The following is a 19,909-nucleotide window of genomic DNA, read 5'->3' as shown; positions in this document are numbered from 1 at the left end:
CGGGGTTTGTCTACCCTTAAACCTCAGTTTGTAAAAGCCATCAAACATTTTTCGAATATTTAATTGAATCCCTTAAAAGCACAGAGTCAAATTGAAGAAATAACGGCATGCCTATGTGCGCAAGAATTTCCTCATAAAACCGCCTAAAAAGCGGCTCGTTGTCTATGCCATTACCGTTGCCGGAAACGATCTTTTTGATGTTTAACTTTGTGTGGACAGATGCAGTAAATGTTGTTTCCCCATTGTCGCGTTATAATCCCACTGTACCGGAATTCACAGTGCCGGTTTCTGTGAGCCGAATTTGAGGATTGCCAAAACTACACGTATCTGTTTATACATACGCGGTCAGTTCAACCAGGTATTCTTGTTTACGTAATATCCGATTTTTCGGACTGAATTCATCATGATACAAGATTCAGCTGTTGACCGTATTCTGCAAACATTACTTATTCCCTAGCAAGCAGTTGTAGCTGCCATTTGCTAACGTAAAAATGTACTGTATGCCTAGACTGTTTACCGGTCTTGGGACCGGATAATTATATTACCTGCCATTTAAAAATTAGGTTTAAATTTTAAATGTTAGAGATGGTTCTTTCGATAGTGTTAGTAAATCAAACATGGTTGTCACCTATTTATATTATCAAGTTTTACGTTCAAATTGATTTTTTTCATTTAAATTGACTCGGGCTCTTTTATGTTCAGTTTTTTACTGGTAATTGATTTACTTAAATGTGTTTCTTATTAATTTGATTGGTGGGTAACAATTTATTGTTGCATATTGGTGATTCTAATTGTTGTATCGGGGGTCCGCGACAACCGAGCGGTAGCGCCGGTTAGAAAATCGACCCATGAGCGCCGGGGCTCACCACCTCGACGGCGTGGGTTCGAATCCCAACCGAGACCGGACCCTCCCCTGTACGAGAGGACTGACTATCCACGTACAACAGGGAAACAAGTCTCGTAAGCCTTTAACGGGCAGGCATGACCAACAAGGTTATGCCAAGAAGAAGAAGAAGAAGAAGAATTGTTGTATATTTTTGTTTGCTTCTGAATATTTGACTTTTGGAAAAAAAAAATCCTCTAGCAAAAAGATCTCTTCTACCACACTTATTTTATTGGATAATTCATGAGCAATAACATATATAATATGAAATATGACTTGGCACTAGTTAAATTAGAACTGACTCAATCTTGTAATAATTGAGATTTCAATTCATCTTGAAATGTTAAGTGTACAAAACTGCATTCATACGCCAATGCATAGTTATTGTAACGCAATATTATTTGATTGCTTCCTATGTCAAACGCACATTATCACGTGTTATTTGCACGAAACATTTGAGTATCCAATCATGTAGCGTATTTTATATATTTATTTTACTGTATGTTTCATTCAAGCAAGTTTTAATTTTTAATGTTTTTTTTCAGGTGAGTTCCGGACTCAAACGCTGCCCCGTTTGACGAGTGAAAATACATTTCAAGGTATCATTGATTACATTATCTCTGTGAATATAATTTTGTTTGTTTGATTTGTTTGTATAAAAGTTCCGATGAAATTAGAATTAGTATTATGCCTAAATTAGTTTAATATGTCCACGTCCGCATATCGAACATAAGCATAATCGTGTTTGCAGCAAGTTAATATGGAGCAATATCCATTGCAATAGTTCAGTATCCCGACAGCCGAGCGAGTATGCCGGTTAGAAAATCGGCCCATGAGCGCTGCCTTGACGGCGTGGGTTCAAATCCCCCTCCTCTGTACGAGAGGAACTGACTATCCACGTACACACACAGGTCAAAAGTCCAGTAAGCCATTTATACCCTTATTAGACGAGGGCTTTTACTGTCATCTTTACGCAGAATTTTACTGTCAAAATAGGCTTTTGACATAAAAATGCTGTCCACTCGTATAATAACTCAAAGTTCCACAAAATGGGTTTTGCAGTTAATTGATCATTTTCATGTTTGAATTTAGCGTATTGTTCAGCCTAGAGTAACGAACAAAATCTGTTGCAAACAACAGAGCAAAAAGTAAACAAATTGCCACTTTGACATACAGGCTTTGTCAGCCAACTTTGCCTCGAAAGCGGATGATTTTGCCTCTAACGCACGTTATTTTGAAATAGCTCATCAACTGTTGTCTCTAAAGCAACTGGTATTGAAATAGCTCATTGACAGTTGTCTCTAACTAATCTCATTTTGTCTCTAACTCATCTGACTCTCTAACAGTGTGTTTCTGTTTTGTTATTTTTATTTACATAAATTAGATCTGTGCTTACTCGACTCTTCTTCTTCTTCTTCACTTCGTCGAGGATTTACTCCAGTACGGCTATTGAATCCAGCTTCCTGGGCCTTCGCAAGCTAACCTGGAGACATAGACCTCTATTGGTTAAGGACTGGCTACTAAAGGCCATATGTCCTGTTTTTCTGTTGTTGTTCAGATTTTCTGTAGCCGTCACATTTTGACTGCCACCATGCGGCCAGGAGTACTGCTAGCCAACCACGCTAGTGTGCAGTCAAAATGCGGCTGTTCACCCACCGTAACGAAAGGAATATTTCCTTCCGTTTGTCAGATCGCACGAAAGTCGTGATCCGCTTGATTACTCAAACAGCACGAGATGTGCGTCGGCTAGGATTTCTCTGACTTGAGCTCCAGCTCGACGACTTACTCGACTCGACCCGACAAAAAATGAACGACGAGTTTGTTTTTAAAGCCGAAATCAAAGGAAAAATCAATTGAAAACCAAATAGTTAAGTGAATACACATTCCATTTTAAAAATGTAAAAGTTCAAACCTGGTACAATGGGGTTAAAAAAAGCACAGAATATACTTGATTTTTTAACTTAACTTTAAATCTAGGTTAGTATGGAAAGAATGATTTGTGAAGAAAAACACAAACCGTAGTGTCACAGAGCCGTTGCAACTCACGAGTTGCATTTTGCTAATCGCTGACAACGAGAGTGCACATTGCCTCACATTCCCTTACTATTTGTATCCGTGCTTCACCACTCCTCTTTCCCGTCGGTACGAATGTGGAATAGAAGGAATGTGATTACTCACCGAATGTGTATTCTCCCTTCTACTTCGGTGCGGGGAACGAAAGGAAATTTTCAGTTTGCTTTCATTAGCGTTTCATCCGTGTGCGTGTACTCTGCACGGAACACAACGTTAACTGTTGGTGTGTTGGTAGGAACGTCAACGTGCGTACTGAAATCCGCTCGAGCGTCGATTTCAGTCTGCTCGTGATACTCTCCGATAAGTCAAAAATGCGTCGTTGACGGGTGCATACATTACGAAGTTGCTTACTTTCCTAAAGTTGCGCGAGATGGAAGAGTACTAAACCGAAGTTGATATTGTTAGTGTCAAGTACTAGAGTGTCGCTAGCCCGGACCTATCCGGCTCGTTTGTGTTATAAGCCATGTTGTTGAATCCGTGTAAATCCTGCAAGTGTGACACAGGGACAGGGACTGCGGAATGCTTTACAAGTTTTCTGGCGCAACAGGAATCGTGAAACAGTTCTAACCAGTGCGAGTATAATGAGTTTTAATTGAATTAGTAAAGAGTTTCATTTACGCGGTGTTCCTACTGTGTACAATGTAAACGATGATACAGAGAGCGTAGCATCGATTAATTGGTTTTTTCTAGATTGATCAGCAGCGAAGACGACGCGTACGGTGAAATAATGCGTGTGTGTTACACATTCCGGGACACATCCGCTGTCCGACAGTTCGGTTTCACTGGTTCTCTGTATTGCTGGGTGATTTTAATAAAGGGGGAATTGTGACAAAGTGCTTCTGTGTCCTTCTTTTCTTACCCCTTTCGGTGTTTTTTTCAATCCAAGTGTCTGTCTCCCTTGCATATGATTATAAGTGTCGTACCTAGTTTTTGAATAGATCAAATCGCATTGATTTCAGGGGGAGAAACACTCATTATATATTTAAAAAGTAACTTATTTTAAATTGTTAAATTTGATTAGTCATTTGGGCAAGTGTTGTAATAGTTCGCAATATTTACAAAAGATTGTTTTGAGAATGTGAATAGTGAAGATTTCATTGTTCCTGCGTCATATTGAAACGTGTGAGTAACACGGCTAGGTCGCGCCGACTGAAGTGTGTGTGTGAACGCACGAATGGGCTTAAAGCAGGAGTGTCAAACTCAACCGCAACCATGGACCAAAACATGGAAAACTGTGAGTGGAAAAAAGTTAATTGATGTAATATTCGGTTTCAGGGTTAAAAGACCGATCGTGAGACAGTGGAGTGTAAAGAATACCGCTTTGGTGAACAATTTGCAAATTATATGCTTTTGTTTGGTCCTTGACCCCTGACTTAAGACTGATTTTATGCGCATAGATTAAACGTTTGTTGGTGCGTTTCCTGCGTTCGATTCATCTTTGAACCAAATTAAACAGATGTAAATTGTACTTTTTTAAAGCGGTCTTTGGTCTCATGTATGATTTTTTTTTCAAATCGCACGAATAAAGTTTACGTTGTGAAGGTACAACAAGCAAAAATACGATGGAATATCATCCGACTCTCTCGAAAATGTGTGTTCCCTGTAATGGCCTCTGCTCAGAAGGAAATCAATTGTACAACCCTCAGAGTTGGAATCGATTGTAACTGTTTATTTATGAACGAACAATACCGGATGTCAGACACATGTTCGAACGTCAGAGGCTATTTTCGGTACATTAATGCAGCATCCTCACAAAGGCAAGAAATAAACACGCTTTCGACTATCGAGCTATAACTTTCTATTCCAAATTATTTATCTAAGGTGGGCGTTGCAAAAGTGTAAGCGGCGATCTTCCGATCCGATCCGATCAATTATTATCTGTCCTGAACGTTTGCTTCCTTGGACAATTATACCTAAATGGTAAACTTAGAATCCATGCCCACAGTATAAGAATTAAATTTCTCTATTAGAACGAGTTTTAGTCCCTCCATTTTTTTTAAATATAAAAATTAAAAAAACACTTTAACGAACAATTTAAGAACGTTAATCTACTTGTTGGCATTATTTATTCACTTTAATCAAGACTTACACAATTAGAATCTATTTGAATTATCCATTTCTAATTGCAAACTTCAAGGAGCAAAATAGGTTACATTTTGCATTGCAAAATTATTTAAAGAATATTTCAACTCCGATTAACTCCGAACTATGTATTGAATGTATGTTCTTAAATTCTTAGAAGTAAACATCACATTCCTAGCTAACTCCCATGAACAACTATCTTATCGGTTTCAACGAACCTTCGATTCGATTATTCATCAATAACGTACCAGTACAGCCTTGAACGCAATGCAGTGGATTAGTCATTCTTTTGCTTTTGCTCCCATATCTTCAGACTCCCGTTTAAAAATCATAGTTTGCTTTAACACTGAACTTTTTCGTGCCACAAAATTAAGGAATAGTTAAAAGTGGAAATGAAAGCTGAGCTGAATAAATAATTCAAGTGTTATGCAGATTTAAACCGACTTTGTACTTCAGTGCAATGAAGTGTGAAAGTTTACGTATTGTGCGCGAATGTGGATCATTAAGATATGTCTGAAATGGCGTCGGACACATCACTCTCATCTTCCGCGGATACGCCCCGACGAAGATCGACTTTTTACGTGTCATTGGTACCAAGCGAGACACCGCCAGTGACGACAACAAGCAGTGGCCTCGGCAGTAATGATCAGGTTGCAGCCACCAGCAGCACCGACAGTAGCCGTCAACAGACTTTCTTAAATGGCAGCAAGAAACAACGTTCCGTCGAGCAAATCTACAATCCGGATTTGAGTGCGTTCAGCTTCGACTGGAGTCTGAACGATTCGTTGAACTCTTCCGAAGTACAGACGACGTCTAGCAATGAACGCGAAAATAAACTCAAACGCTATGGCGTTGTGTTGAATGCCAGTGTCAACATTGACGACGATGAAACGACGTGCCATCAACAGCAGCAGCAGCAGCAGAAACAATCAAATACCTCGACACCGATACGGCTAGTGAAGTCGCGCAGTCGTGGTAACATTCTCAGTAATTTCCCAAAAGCCCTTCCCAGTGTTTCACAGACTCTCGTGCTGCCAGTGACTAGCGGTGTAGCGTGGGAATCGGGCAAACATGATCGGGCAGCAGAGGCAACCAGCAGCAACCTTACCGCCCTGTCGCCGGTGAAAGAAAAATCCAAAACGTTGCCCCAAAATGTGTCTCTAGCGAACACGTTTCCGCCCAAGAGTTCATTTTTGCTGAAGTCCACCCCACGAATATCGCTGAACTATTCCTCTGATGCGGCAACTTGCGTCAGTATGACGGGTCTCTCCTCGCAAACAGCGAGCGCGAGTCCCAACAAAAAATCACTAAACTTTATTCGACGTGCGCATTCAACCAAGCTTTCGCGTAGCAATTCCCTGTTGAAGAGTTTGACTTCAAGGTGTGTGGATCACAGTTCAGACAACTCTAATTTACTGCACGTGCCCGTGAAAAAGCTGGACAACGAACTCCTGTACCGATGTCTGGAGAATCCCGCCAAAACTGATGACATGTTGAAGGACCTGTTTATCTGGTGTAAATACGAGAAGGAAGATGAAACTGCTGTTCACTCAGGTCAGTTTGGCATACGTGACGATTAGTCTGGCCGATTTAAAAACATCGTCATTTACGACATGTACAACTTTTTTTTATTTGTGTGTTTCAAACAGCGGAATTTTCAAAGAGTTGTTTAGAGAATTAACATCTTTTGGTTCGCGACTTTTGTTATACCAAATATTAATGCAATTTTTGTATAACGATTAGGAAAACGCAACGGAAATACATGTCCATTTGTAACACAATTGTAACATTTTATCCATATTAAATAAGCTTTGAAGAATAACTATCAATACGATTGTTGAATCTTTCAATCAATTACTAAGCAGATGATCCAGTAAATGCACGAAAATAAATATCAATATTCAAATTCAATCAATTCAGTTTGTCAGTCATCAGTTTGTGAGATATAAAAATGTCGAAAAGCTCATTTCATTTTAAAGTTGTCTAGAAACTTGGTTTTACACATTTACACATTTTGAAATGTGGGGTTAGTGTACTTACAAGGTTTACCACTGATTATTTTGTGCTATCAAATGGTAAACCCTGTAACATTACTACTCACACTTTAATGCATGTTATAGAGAATTAATCGAATGCTTACGAGATCCTCAGAAAGCTTACGATTTTCTGAAGATTCTGATTTTGTATCGGTAAGACAATCTCAAAATTTTAACTCAAGTCTTTTCTTCTTCTTAGCGTAACTAGGTCGTCTTTGGTCATGCCTGCCCGTTAATGGCGTACAAGACTTTTTCCCTTTGTGTACGGGAATAGTCAGTCTCTATCGTACAGGGGTGGGTCGGGTCTTGGTTGGGATTCGAACCCACGCCGTCGTGTTGACGAACCCCAGCGCTCATGGGGCGATGTTGAAGGTCCTGCTTAACCCAAGTATTCATACGTTAATTTACGTCGTTTTGACTGGTTTGGTACCTTCTAATCGCAAAAATCTGTTAAAATGAATTGTTTATCACCAAGGTTGTTGGTAATGAAAAACAACAAAAAATGTCTTGAACTATCTCTACCGGGACCAGTCATTTTGACGGGTTCAATAGTACGAGTGTAAACAATATTAACAAGTAAATATAACTTTTTTACAGTTCATTTTTCTTCAAGCAACACCTTTTATTATCTTCTGTAAGAATTGGCAGTGAACAATGAATGCTCACAAAGTGATTATGCTAATTTCTTATAAATTGATTTTTACTTTTAAACTTTATTAAATATCCGGCTGTGAATTGTAACATTAAACACTTAAATAATTCTTTTTAGCCCCAAAGACATTACTCGTAACTGTTTAAATGTTAAAACATCTTATAACATATATTTTATCTTTTTTGTATGGAGTTTTGTGTATTCGACCAATACTGAACCGTAGCTTCCTTTCTCACATTAAGTTTAAGCACAGTTGACAATTTTTTTGACTCCTTCTTTTCAATAAACTTAATCTTAATTTTACATTTGAGATTCAGCTTTACCAACAGAAACAAAACAAACATGTACGATCTCTACACTTCTTGACAAAAAAACAGCACATCATAAAAATGCACAAACTCGTTATTTGGGTTTCACAAACCAAAGAATGTCTACAACTTTCTGTATTTTTTCGTAAAACAATAACCATTAGTAGCAATTTCGGGTTTTTTACCAGTATTAACCCAAATTTAGATTCATACATAGTTCTAATAAAAATAATCTTCAAACCGCGTATGTATGTATCACAGGCCACTACTGTAATCCATTGAAAGTGCCAAATATTAAAGGTTATATAGGGTCAGTGAGGGACTTTTGGCCCACTAGAAAGCAGATCAATTATTACACCGATTTCTAATAAAAATGCGCCCTAACCTTTTTTAAAATGGTAATATTGATTTATTCTAGTTAAATACCAAATTTGGGTGCGATTGTATCAATATTCTTCGATAAAATCGTTAAAATCTACTGAACTGTCGTTTTTATTACCAATCATGTAAGCTTGAGATATAAGGAACCGCTGCGTAAAAAAATCGGCAGTAATTAGTGTTTTGAGTGTTTTTAGGAATTATCAAAACATCACTTGAATTTTTTTGAGTACGAGAAATAATGTTAATGATGCTAATGATAATTTTTTATGTGGGCCAACATTGGTACACAGCGGGCAAAAATAGCGTCAAAAAGTGTGTTCGGAAATTGACAATTTTTCAGTGAAAACATAAAATAAACTCAAAAGTATGAATTTTTATGCATGCTTAGATAGCTACCCTAAATTACCATATCAAGTTTATCGATATATGGTCGACTAGCTTGACGCCCCGGCTTTGCTCGGTGACGAAGGGATTGAGAGGTTTTAACTATTACTTGAACGATAAGTTTAAATTTCATAGTTACAATAACGACATATTAAAATGTTTGATATTTCATCAATTTCCCCGTAATGTATAAACCTTAGGATAACTATGTTGGATACACCTTGACATTTGTTTACATGCTTGTTTTGTTTGTGTTAATAAAACTGAGTTTAAAATGTAAAATTGAAATGATTTTATCAAAAAATAGTGATCAAACAAACTTTCAACAACATCTGCAGTACTTAAACTTAATGTGTGAAAAGTTTTAGAAGCGACGGTTCAGTATTGGTCGAGTTTTTAGTGTACACAGAACTCCATACATAAAAAAGTTAAAATATGAAGTAGATACAATGAGTGCAACGATTTCTTTTGTGGGGAACCTGCTCTAAGTGGGCCAAAATGGGTACTTTTACCCTAGTAAGGGGAATCAATGAGATATCAATCATTTTAAATATGCCACAATTTTAACTATTCAATTAAACTGGACTGATGGGGTCGTCTACTGAATCAGGACTGAATCCTGCCAGTTCTAGTGTTAAACATTTTATAAAAAGTTGTCAGAGGAAATACTATAGAAGGTATAATCATTTTTTCACACTATCATGTGAACTAAAAATCTGTTGATATTATTTACAATCCTATTTAATGCGCGTGTACTGCTTGATTACTACGTAGTGTAAAAGAGCCAATAAATCATCTTTTGGCTCACAATCACAATTGATCATCAATCAATTGTATTGTAAAGCAAGTCATTTTTAACAAAACGTCATGAAACCAGTTATTCTTACTATAAAATCAGAAGATGGTATCATAACGTTGTTAACTTTCATGTCCAATAACTTAATGACTTTAAAAAAGTTGTAAAAAATAATAAAATAAAGGAAAAAAAAATATTTATTTTTTAGGCAGCCAATCTTGAAATCCCCGTTGTATTAGTAGTAATTACTCGTACAGTACATTTTTTATAAATTATGTTTTCAATTTATTTATTTCATGTTAAAGCATCAGAACTCCAGGATAAGCAATGTTTTTTACCTTTTAAAAATGTTTTTTTTGATAAAATTATATAAAAAATTTCGTTTCGTTTATTTTATAGATACCTCTTATGAAAAAGCATGCCGTCGGGGTTCAGCACCAAGCACACCAGTGCTGGGACAGAAAACGGAATCGACTTCCAGGTTCACCAATTTCTTTTCCAAGCGGTAAAGTGCCTTAGAAATTTATTTTAACCTCATTCTCAGACTACTAATCGTTTTCTTAAAAAAAAAAACACTTTTCAGGTCATTTAGATCTAATCCACTTAAAAGGACGAAATCGGTAACTAAACTTGAACGTTCAAAACGTGGCCAAGGAGGTTTACGTGGTTCCCGGTCGCATGAAAGTTTGCTTTCTAACCACGCCGTAATGTCTACGATCGATCTATCCTGCGTTGGTGCAATCGGCGTCGTTCCGGTGCACGCATCCGTATTAGGCCGGCGACACTGTTTCCAGATACGGGGCGGTCCACGCGGTGAGCGATATTATAGCTGTGGATCTCGACAGGAGCGTGACCTGTGGATATACAGCTTGCGACGGTCTATAGCACCGAACTCGGAGCATATACGCCGTGTCGACAACTCGCTGAAAATGTGGATTTACGAGGCAAAATCCCTCCCCCCAAAGAAGCGCTACTTTTGTGAAATTAACCTTGACAAAACCCTCTACGGTCGTACGTCGGTTAAGTTGCGAACTGATCTTCTGTTCTGGGGGGAATATTTCGACTTCCCGGACGTACCGGAACTGAATGTGATCACCGTGAATGTTTTCCGTGAGGCGGATAAGAAAAAGAAACGTGATAAGCACGTTCTTGTCGGTACAGTTAAAATCCCGATCCAGGAGGTGACGTCCAGGACATTTGCAGAAGATTGGTACCAAATCATACCGGAAAAACCTGATAGTATTATCAAAAGCTCATCCAAAGAACCCATATCGACACTTCGAATCAAGTGCCGATTTCAGTCGATTGACATTCTGCCGCTAGCAGTGTATCAGGAATTTCTAGACTACCTGAAAGGAAATTACAAGAAGGTGTGTGAAATGCTCGAACCGATCATTGGTGTGAAAGCAAAGGAAGACATTGGGCAAGCACTCGTATTGCTGATGCATGCCCAGGGCATAGCAGCTGCTTTCTTGACAGATGTGGTTGCCTTAGATCTATTACGTGTGGATGACCAACGGTTAACGTTCCGTGGCAACTCCCTGGCTACCAAGAGTATGGAAGCGTTTCTAAAACTAACTGGGGAGCAATATCTGCAAGACACATTATCGGCGCCGATTGCTGAAATCATTGCTTCCGATCGGGACTGCGAGGTCGATCCATTAAAGGCGAACGGATCTCTATCACGGCAGCAGCAGGCTCTACGAAATGCGGTCAAGACGGTATGGGTAGCCATTTCAGAGAGCAGTAAAATTTTTCCGGCTCAACTGCGAGACTGTTTCTCCACATTTCGCGAGCGGTTGCAGGATCTGGACCGCGATGATATGGCCGATAATTTAATCAGCGCGTCCATATTCTTGCGTTTTCTTTGCCCAGCCATACTTTCGCCAAGCTTGTTCAACATTACCAATGGTAAGTAATATTACGCATTTTTTTCTAAAAAAACTCAAAACTAATACTTACATAAAGTATCTACTATGTACAGCAGACTGGTTTGAACAAAAATAGTTAAGGAATTTTGCCAATGCTTTTAAACGGTCATTTTGATCCGATCTTTTTTCCTTTGACCGCGCTAGCAAAGTGATGGAGAGGTGGTTCGAAAATTGAAAAATTTATACAAAAAATGTACTAGAAGAAGCAGACGTTTACTGATCATACAATTTTTCAAAAATGACGAAGAAATAGCCTGTGGAAAAAGAGCGATCAAATGACTGCAAATGACTGAATGAAGGTATTTGGATTTTAAGAACAACAACAAACAAAAATTGCCTAGCTGTCAAAATGATCGCTATTTGGATCCTATTGGTAGAAGTATTCAGAAAAATAAAAAAAAACTTCTATGATAATTACCCTTGTTCGTTCAAAGTGAAAGCAAGAGAAAACTTTATATGTTATTATCAAGAGCGCATTTCATCATAGTTTTAGTTGCTCTAATTTACTTAGTATTATACCACAACTTTCTGTTATATTTGAATGAGATTTTCATTCTTATATTTCAGAACTACCGTCGGCACGGGCTACGAGGAATCTTACACTAGTCGCCAAAACGCTTCAAACGCTCGCCAACTTTACCCGTTTTCAGGGCAAAGAAAACTTTATGGAGTTTTTGAATGATTTTCTCGAGCAGGAAGCGCCTCGAATGAAGCAGTTTCTGTACGACATATCGAGCACCGAGCATCCCGTGCAGGAGAGCATTCTCGATTGGTCCGGCTATATCGACCAGGGCAAACAATTGTCCATACTACATAGTTTGCTGTCCGAGACGATACTGAAGATGTCACCGGAGAAGCAGGACGAAATTCATCCATTGCCAACGATTCTCGAATCAATTACGCACGCAAAAGAAACAAACAACTTGGGACAGAGCCAGCAAAATGTTCCCATGCAGCCTCTGCAGCAGCAGCAGGAAAACCTACCACCAATATTGGGAAAGTTATCATTGCAAGGGGCCGCAGCGATCCCATCACCCAGCGAACGTGGTGTGATTCGAGGCGTACTGACTCCTGGCTCGTTGGAGAAAAACATTTTCCGCTATAATGATCCAACAGTCCGGGGTTTATTGGCACAGCCGCTTCAGCAACAACAGCACTACACTTCCTCCAATGGTTCGCTCAACTCGCAGTCCACGTCAAGCGTGTCGCTGTCGTCGAACTCCATCCAGCACAACAGTGTTTCAAGCACAAACGGAACGAGCGGCGGTGGCTGTGGACCTGTGGCAGCGTCTACAAAACCGGTGGGTCGATCCGGATACTACCACAGTAATCAGCAACAAAGTGTTCCCGGCAGTAGTAGCAGCGGGAAGCCAAGCGGTGGCAGTACTGTGAGTGTGAATCTACGAACATACGGATTATCAGCTACGACCGCATCGTACTATCCGGCCAATCACTTGGCTACGAACAGTTTGCGTACCGAAAAAGAGAAAAGTCCTACCTTGAGTAACAGTGGCATACGAGCAAGCACGTTGCCAAGGAACAATAGCCACCCTACCACGAGTGCGTTGACCGGTAACTCCGAATCGGGCCCCTTCACGGGAGTGGAACGTGAAATGGGGGGAAATAATGTTGGGGTTGCGAACAATCTAATTCAAATTGGGTTTGATCCAAGCAATCCTTTTAATAGGAAAAGTCCAACCCCGCTGCTTAAATCGAACATGTCAAGCTACAGCTATCACAGTGGGACACGGAATCGGAATCAGAATGGTTCCCAGCTGAGTTTACTGACCAATAGTGAGCTGGGTAAGAATGCACTCAGCCTTGGGATACCGCATTCGGACATGCTCGTCGACTCATTCACCATGGGGCCATCGGTTACATCCGGCGCCGGTATCCTTTCGACGACTGGAACATCTTCTAACGATCCTTCAAACATGCCGATGAGCCTCGAGGACCTGGAGGACCTGTTGAACTACGCAGATGAACAAAAGAAACTTTCGGGAGAAAATGTGTCTTGTCGTGGCATTAGCAGTAGCAGCAGTGGTGGCAGTGGTTCTGCTGCTCCCATTGGCATCGGGAACGCCAGTGGTGGGATAAGTAGCAGCACCAGCAGTTCTACCTCCAATGCGAAAGACCAACACACCGGCAAGGGTAGTAACGTTTCGATCGGACAAATTTCAAACATTTGCAGCTCAGGCTACCAAAGCATTTCTACGCAATCACGCAGCTCAAGTCCGGTTGACTTGGGTGGACAGCGGCAAATCGAGTACGTCACGAATAAGGTTCCACCGCCGCGAAAGCTATCTACTACGTTCGTCGGAGGAGGAGTTGGCAGTGGTGTAGCAAAGTATGGTTTCGGTGGACAAAAATTCAGTACATCCCCCAGCATCATCCCCGGTACCTTTGATGCGCTACATCCGCAACATACGGCAACAATTGGGGCCAAGACGAACTCGGCAAGTCATAATAACAACAACTCTGAGTCAATGTATCAAAAGAGCAATCTTAGTAAATATGCCAACAACAATAACGTCGATTGCGATGGGGGGTCGTACAGTATCGTACCCTCGTACTTAGGCACGCCGTCAGCCTTCAGTAAACCGGACCAGACACAGGCCGTTGTTCATAGCGCATTGAATGGCAATACACGAAACGTGGGGGGAACGAGCATGACGATGATTGGCGGACTGTATGGGAACGAAAGCGGCGAACTTTATCAAGGATCGCATCAGAGGAAGCATCATGTTCTCCCTAAGCACCATCATACTGGCGGCGCTGCGGGTATGCGTGGCAGTGGTGAAAGTTTACACAGCGAGTCGAGCAGTGACGAACAGTTCAGCAGCAACGCTGCCGAAAATTATCGCGAGCTGGATTCTTTAACCACCGCAAGCAACAACAGAGTGGCCAGTGCAGCTACAATCGGTGGAGGATTGTACGGAAGGCGTACAGGAAGCAGTCGAATGCCACGGACAAATCCTATGATACAGGTAATATCAAACTGCTTTTTGAATTGTTACAATTTCATTTTCATTTTCGTATTTTCAAAACTGCTGCTAAAACTGTCCACTTGATATTATTCGAGGCGTTGTTAGACAGTAAACCTCAGAACACACTTTGTAGATCTGTTTGCTGTCGGTCCTTTCCGTTAGCTTGCGTTAGCGCCTCTGAACAGCTAATTCAAAGTTTTTTTTTATTGTTTTCATCAAAATATACTTAACTTGTTAAATAATACAAATTCCAATTACCATTTTAATATTCTTTGAAAGGTGGTGTACAACGCTAAAGAAATATTTTGTGTATTCATCGAGGCTAATTTTCATTGCCCACCAACTGAACTGATGTTACACTCTTCTTATATTTTTTCATATTGAAGTAAGCTAAATAAAGATATGCAATCGTTTTTCATAGGAAAGGTTAGGTTTTTTTGTGCAATTTGTTAAGTCTAGGTTTGCTTTTGTGCAGCTTTTAAAATGCAAGGAGTTTATGTTACTTCATGAGTACTAGTAGTAGTAGTAGTAGTAGTTTTATTTTATCATGAATTCTATAGTTTTACAAAGGAAGTTTACTATAATATTTGCTTGTTTAATTGGTTCGGTTACACCTTTCCTCATTGCTGCTAATCGAATTGCTAGACTGGCTATTGATTAATATTTACTTGAAGTAAGATTGAATAATGGAGTGTCGTGGGAAATTTGGATAAAACCCATAACAGCCAAGAAAAAAACATTTTGTTACCTTACAATCTAATCTATTATACATATAACCTAACCTAACCTTACTCTAAAGTGGCTACACAAAAGGAGGAGTGTTCCCGAATTGTAGGCAATCGATCATATCGGCGCAAATTCATTAATAAGATCGTTTGTGTTATATGAACATCTAGAGGAATAGTTATTGCTTAACTTTGACATGAATTCTTCAATAGTATCTAAATTACATACTCTATGTAGTGTAGCAGTTCTGTACCAGGGTGGGACGTTCAGTATAGTCTTCAGAAATTCATTTTGAATTCTTTGTAGTTTCATTTTGTGAGTTCTTGATATTGAGTTTAATATTGGCGCTGCATATGCTATAATAGGCCGGACACATGCAGTGTACAGCAGTGTTTTATTTTTAGATTTAATTTTGATTTTCTATTAATGAAACTGTACAAACTTCTAAAGACTTTTTCACACCTTATGGTAATATTTTCGATGTGGTTTTTGAATGTTAATCTTTTGTCGAACGTTAGTCCGAGATATTTAACGTCATTTTTCCAAGGAATGTTAGAGTCCCCGAATTTAAGTTCGTTATTTGGAATTTTATGTTGACTTGTGAACCTTGTGAAAAATATTGCTACCGATTTACTACCATTTACTTTGAGCTTCCGTTTGTCACAGTAATTTGAAAAGGATTTCAAGGCAGTATGATAGTACATATTTGATCTCTTTCCAGACGCTGCGATCGCAACGTCATCAGCGTAAATGTACTGTTTGCAACCTTGCATTTTAGGTATATCTGACGTAAATAATGTTACTTCATGAACGAAAGCAAACATATACGCAAAAAGCGTTGTTTTTAATGAAAACAGCAATACATATTATACATCGAAAACAGGGTACCTTTAAAAAAATAGTTTCCTTTGGGAAAACCCTAAAAATCATTCTCAATATAAACATTTAACGTTTCCCAACCGAATACGATCCGACGTTGAACCGTTTTGTTTGTTAGGGTTAAACAACAATAACAAATAAAAGTGTTTTGTTAATCTAAACTTAAAAATAAAGTGTATCGTTCTTTAATATATAAAAGAGACGACGCTGACTCAACCAGTGTTTCCTTGTATGTTTGCAGTATAAGCGGGATGACGCATCGGAAACGCACAACTTCCCACTCGGTGGAAGCAACAGTAGTAACAGTATCTTCGTTAATGGACACTATCGGGACCACAGTTTCAACAACCAGCGTTTGCAGCGCCGATTGTCGGTAGAATCCGGTCGAACGCTTTCGGACAGCTCGACCGACGACACCGAGAGCGGGCCAACGAAGCCGATCGGGCCACATCATCACCAAATACATCACCACACCTCAGCGGGCGGCGGTGCGCCCTCCCAGCAGCATCACATAAACGTGTCCCGAGAGTACGAAAGCAAACGGCGGCGAAACGTTAACAAGTCGGTCGAGCAATGTGAGCGAGAAATTCAGCGGCTCCAGGCGTCACTGGACTCGATGCGTCAAAAGTTGGAAATGTCTGAACCGAAGGAAGGAGTTAAGGATGATCTGGAAGACATTTCGCACCATAGCGATAGCAAGATACGCAGTATCATTGGAAGGTAAATTTTACTCTCAACCGAAATCTTCCAATCAATGGCAAATCGACGGATCGACTCCGATGGTCGGCAACGGTCCTTTAATATAGTTACGAAATTTGATCCGTTTGATGATAAATGCATTCCATCAATTTGTGAAAGGCATAAAGTAATTCATCATATCGGATTAGTATTAGCATCGATTTCAATCGAAATCGAAGTATACGACAATATTTTACACCTACGCCGCCATAAAAATCGTTACAGGTTGCTGACGATGGAGGAGGAACTACGACAGGAGCAGTACAAAATGTCGTTGGCATTATCCCACAAGCAACGCGTGATCGAAGCTCAAGGTCAACAAATCGCTGCCCTGGACGCAGCAAACAATCGGCTGCTGTCGGCATTGTCCAGTCTTCAGAATCGCTACGAAAACCAATCCAATCAAAGCGACGATACTACCACCTCTTCGTCTCATCCCAACGCGGGTGCATCCTCGTGCTAGGGCCGGTGGGCCGGTTGAGTGTGAGCATTACTTTCATCTCGTCAACAAAAAGTAAGGTAGTCGTATTTGTTTCTGTTTCTTTTTTCGCACAATTACAGTGAAGAGACGCTCTCTAAATATCGGATATTATTCAGCGTGCATTACAACTATTGTTACAAAACTCAATATTTCATGTAATTTCGATGATCCCGGTTCTTCAGTTGTATGGTGAATCGAATTGTATTATAGTGAATAAGAGACAAAAGCACACATAATAAAAATAAATATATTTGTATGAAATGTTTAAATTGAGAGTTTGCATAATTATTTACGGTGTTTACTTAATAACAGGATATAATCTAGGCATAGTGCTGGACTAGAACGATGACAAACAGATGGAGGCAAAGGAAATTGTGTGCTATTTAATATTTTGTCTATTCAAAATGAAATGCCTCCGGTAAACATTTTCTCGTGGTGCATTCGTGACTGTGTCTCCGCTTAACGCTCACGTGGTGCTCGCACGAAGTTGACACAAAAATCGTTCGCCTTCTAGATTATCCTAAAATATACAACTATTGCAAAAGAGTGTATCATGCTTACGATCCACCACTAAGTAGATACAAAAACAACCGTATGATTTGAAAGGTAAATAGTAACTGTGGCTCTACATACTTTTCAAACACGTCCGCCGGCACGATAAACGGTGCCACTACCGTTGTTGTTATCTTCTCCCTGGCTGTTTTCCATTAAAGAAATGTTGTACATTCTTTCGGGGAAACATCGGCGTCACTATCTCGAGATCTTATCCGATTGCTGGCCTTTCCAAATCGATAGCAGAATCATCATCATCTCTGTGGTTGGTCGAGTGAATCTGTACTCGCAGTTAAACGGAATTGACCGATTGTGCAAAGTGGTTAAATCGAGGGCCAAGTTCGTAAACAATGAGGATGTGTGTAGTTTACGACTATGAGTTTAGCAAGATGCAGTGAAATTGAAACGAAATACCACAATCGTTGAAAAACGATCTAGAGAAAGTTAGATAGAACGCGTTGGTTAGATGCTAAATTGACGAAGTAACCTTTTTTCGAATTTGATAGCGTGTTTCTGTTTTAAATAATACAAGCAACGCTACACAATGGAGTTGCAAAATCAAATTTATTTGCTGATCGCCGTGTTCGGAGGCTTGTTGGTACTTCTGTTTGTGCTGATCGTTGTGCTTTCTATCTACGTGAGAAAAACTAGACAATTGTTTGATCATACTAAAACAGGGTGAGAAATTTGACAGACGGTTCTTTCGGTGGTTAGTTTTAAAATGGCTTCACATTTTATCATTATGCGATCTAGATATTCCAATGATCAGTTCAATGGAATGGATTTTGTAGGTGAAGACCGAGATAGACACAGAGGCGTGGGAGCTCCATCAAACCATGGATATGCGATGGAAATGCACGGCAGAACGGACTACAGAAGTGATCTGACGAAAACGTAAGTTTTGGATTTGGTAGGAAGTTTACGTGGAAAGTGCGTGCTGAGAAAACAATCGTCTAATTTTCAGTCGCAACGATTACACGCACAATGTGCGAAACATCAATAACAACCGAGCGTACCACCGAGGAGAGGTGGAGGCCGGCTATGCGGGCAAGCGTAGCGAGAAGGCAAAATCCAACCCTCACGGTGTGCCCGACAGCCGCGTGGTTCCGGAGGAACCGTTCGAGACGGAAGTGTCGAACATATTCGACATGGACGATCTGGACGAGGATTTGGCCGACCGGGACAGCGTGGAGGATGGGCGTAGCACCCGGTACCTGTCGAATCGAGCGGGCACGATCGGTTCTTCGGTGGATCAAAAGTCGCCGGCGGGTAATCAGTACGGCCGACGTGGAAATATGGCCAACAACGCTAACGCCGGCGGAGGAAACCGTTTTCATAACGCGCATGCCGGCAATGGGAAGAAGAAGAATGGGGGCAGTGCGTTGGTTCGGGATGAAGTCGAAGGAGAGAGTCAGTCGAATTCGTACTACAATACAGGCAAAGAGCAAGGGCCATATTTCAACGACAGAAGAATAAACTACTGATACAAACAATATTGAACGACTTGTTTCTATGAAGAAGAAACATAAAGCCTTTTCCAATTAGAGATTCAAATCGCAATCAAGGATGCAAAACTTAATCAGGAATTCGAATCTCAAATAGGAAATCAAAAAGGGCTAATAAACTTGAGGGAAGGTGTGTTGCTTTTGAATATTGTTTCTTTTCAATGCAATTCAATTCAATTTCTTTCAATTCAATAATAATAAATATTCACTTATGCGTCATGCATTTCTTTCATATTCGTTGTTTTAGAATACCTAGAATTCTCGTTGTAGTGAGTACAGCCTTTGCCTCGACACACGGGATGGTATGCCTTGATTATTGCAATCTGTGCCGTTGAAGCCCTAACTGCGGCCTGTAATGCGGTAATAGCTGCCTTTTTTCCGCAAACGTGGCTTTAGAAATGCGATTCGATGCTCTCTTTCTAACACTGCATATCTTCAGCCATTTGCAGGCATATCGGAATACTCCCAAACGTATGTAATTAATCGAACACTGGTATCTTGTGAACTGGGAAAAG

At 40.1% G+C, this 19,909-nt stretch overlaps 1 protein-coding gene across 1 annotated transcript; it reads left to right on the top strand.

Moving 5' to 3' along the window:
- The first annotated feature begins 5,419 nt into the window (after window positions 1–5,419).
- On the top strand, window positions 5,420–17,593 carry LOC131265415 (ras GTPase-activating protein raskol). The gene is made up of 8 exons (XM_058267675.1): window positions 5,420–5,688; window positions 5,749–6,051; window positions 6,127–6,592; window positions 9,995–10,100; window positions 10,179–11,506; window positions 12,094–14,513; window positions 16,360–16,838; window positions 17,082–17,593. The coding sequence occupies exons 1-8, from the start codon at window positions 5,548–5,550 to the stop codon at window positions 17,317–17,319; spliced, it is 5,481 nt and encodes a 1,826-aa protein (XP_058123658.1). The 5' UTR covers window positions 5,420–5,547; the 3' UTR covers window positions 17,320–17,593.
- Window positions 17,594–19,909: the final 2,316 nt, after the last annotated feature.

This window comes from Anopheles coustani, chromosome 2 (assembly GCF_943734705.1).
Source record: "Anopheles coustani chromosome 2, idAnoCousDA_361_x.2, whole genome shotgun sequence".
NCBI classification, from domain to species: domain Eukaryota; kingdom Metazoa; phylum Arthropoda; class Insecta; order Diptera; family Culicidae; genus Anopheles; species Anopheles coustani.
This window is presented reverse-complemented; position numbering and strand designations above follow the sequence as displayed.

What these genes read in the sequence shown, in the direction of transcription:
- LOC131265415 (XM_058267675.1), top strand. Translation starts at nt 5,548, where the DNA reads ATGTCTGAAATGGCGTCGGACACATCACTCTCATCTTCCGCGGATACG. An exon ending in GCCTCGGCAGTAATGATCAG is followed by an intron (nt 5,689 to 5,748) that starts GTTGCAGCCACC and finishes AATGGCAGCAAG; the next exon opens with AAACAACGTTCCGTCGAGCA. An exon ending in ATACGCAGTATCATTGGAAG is followed by an intron (nt 16,839 to 17,081) that starts GTAAATTTTACT and finishes AAATCGTTACAG; the next exon opens with GTTGCTGACGATGGAGGAGG.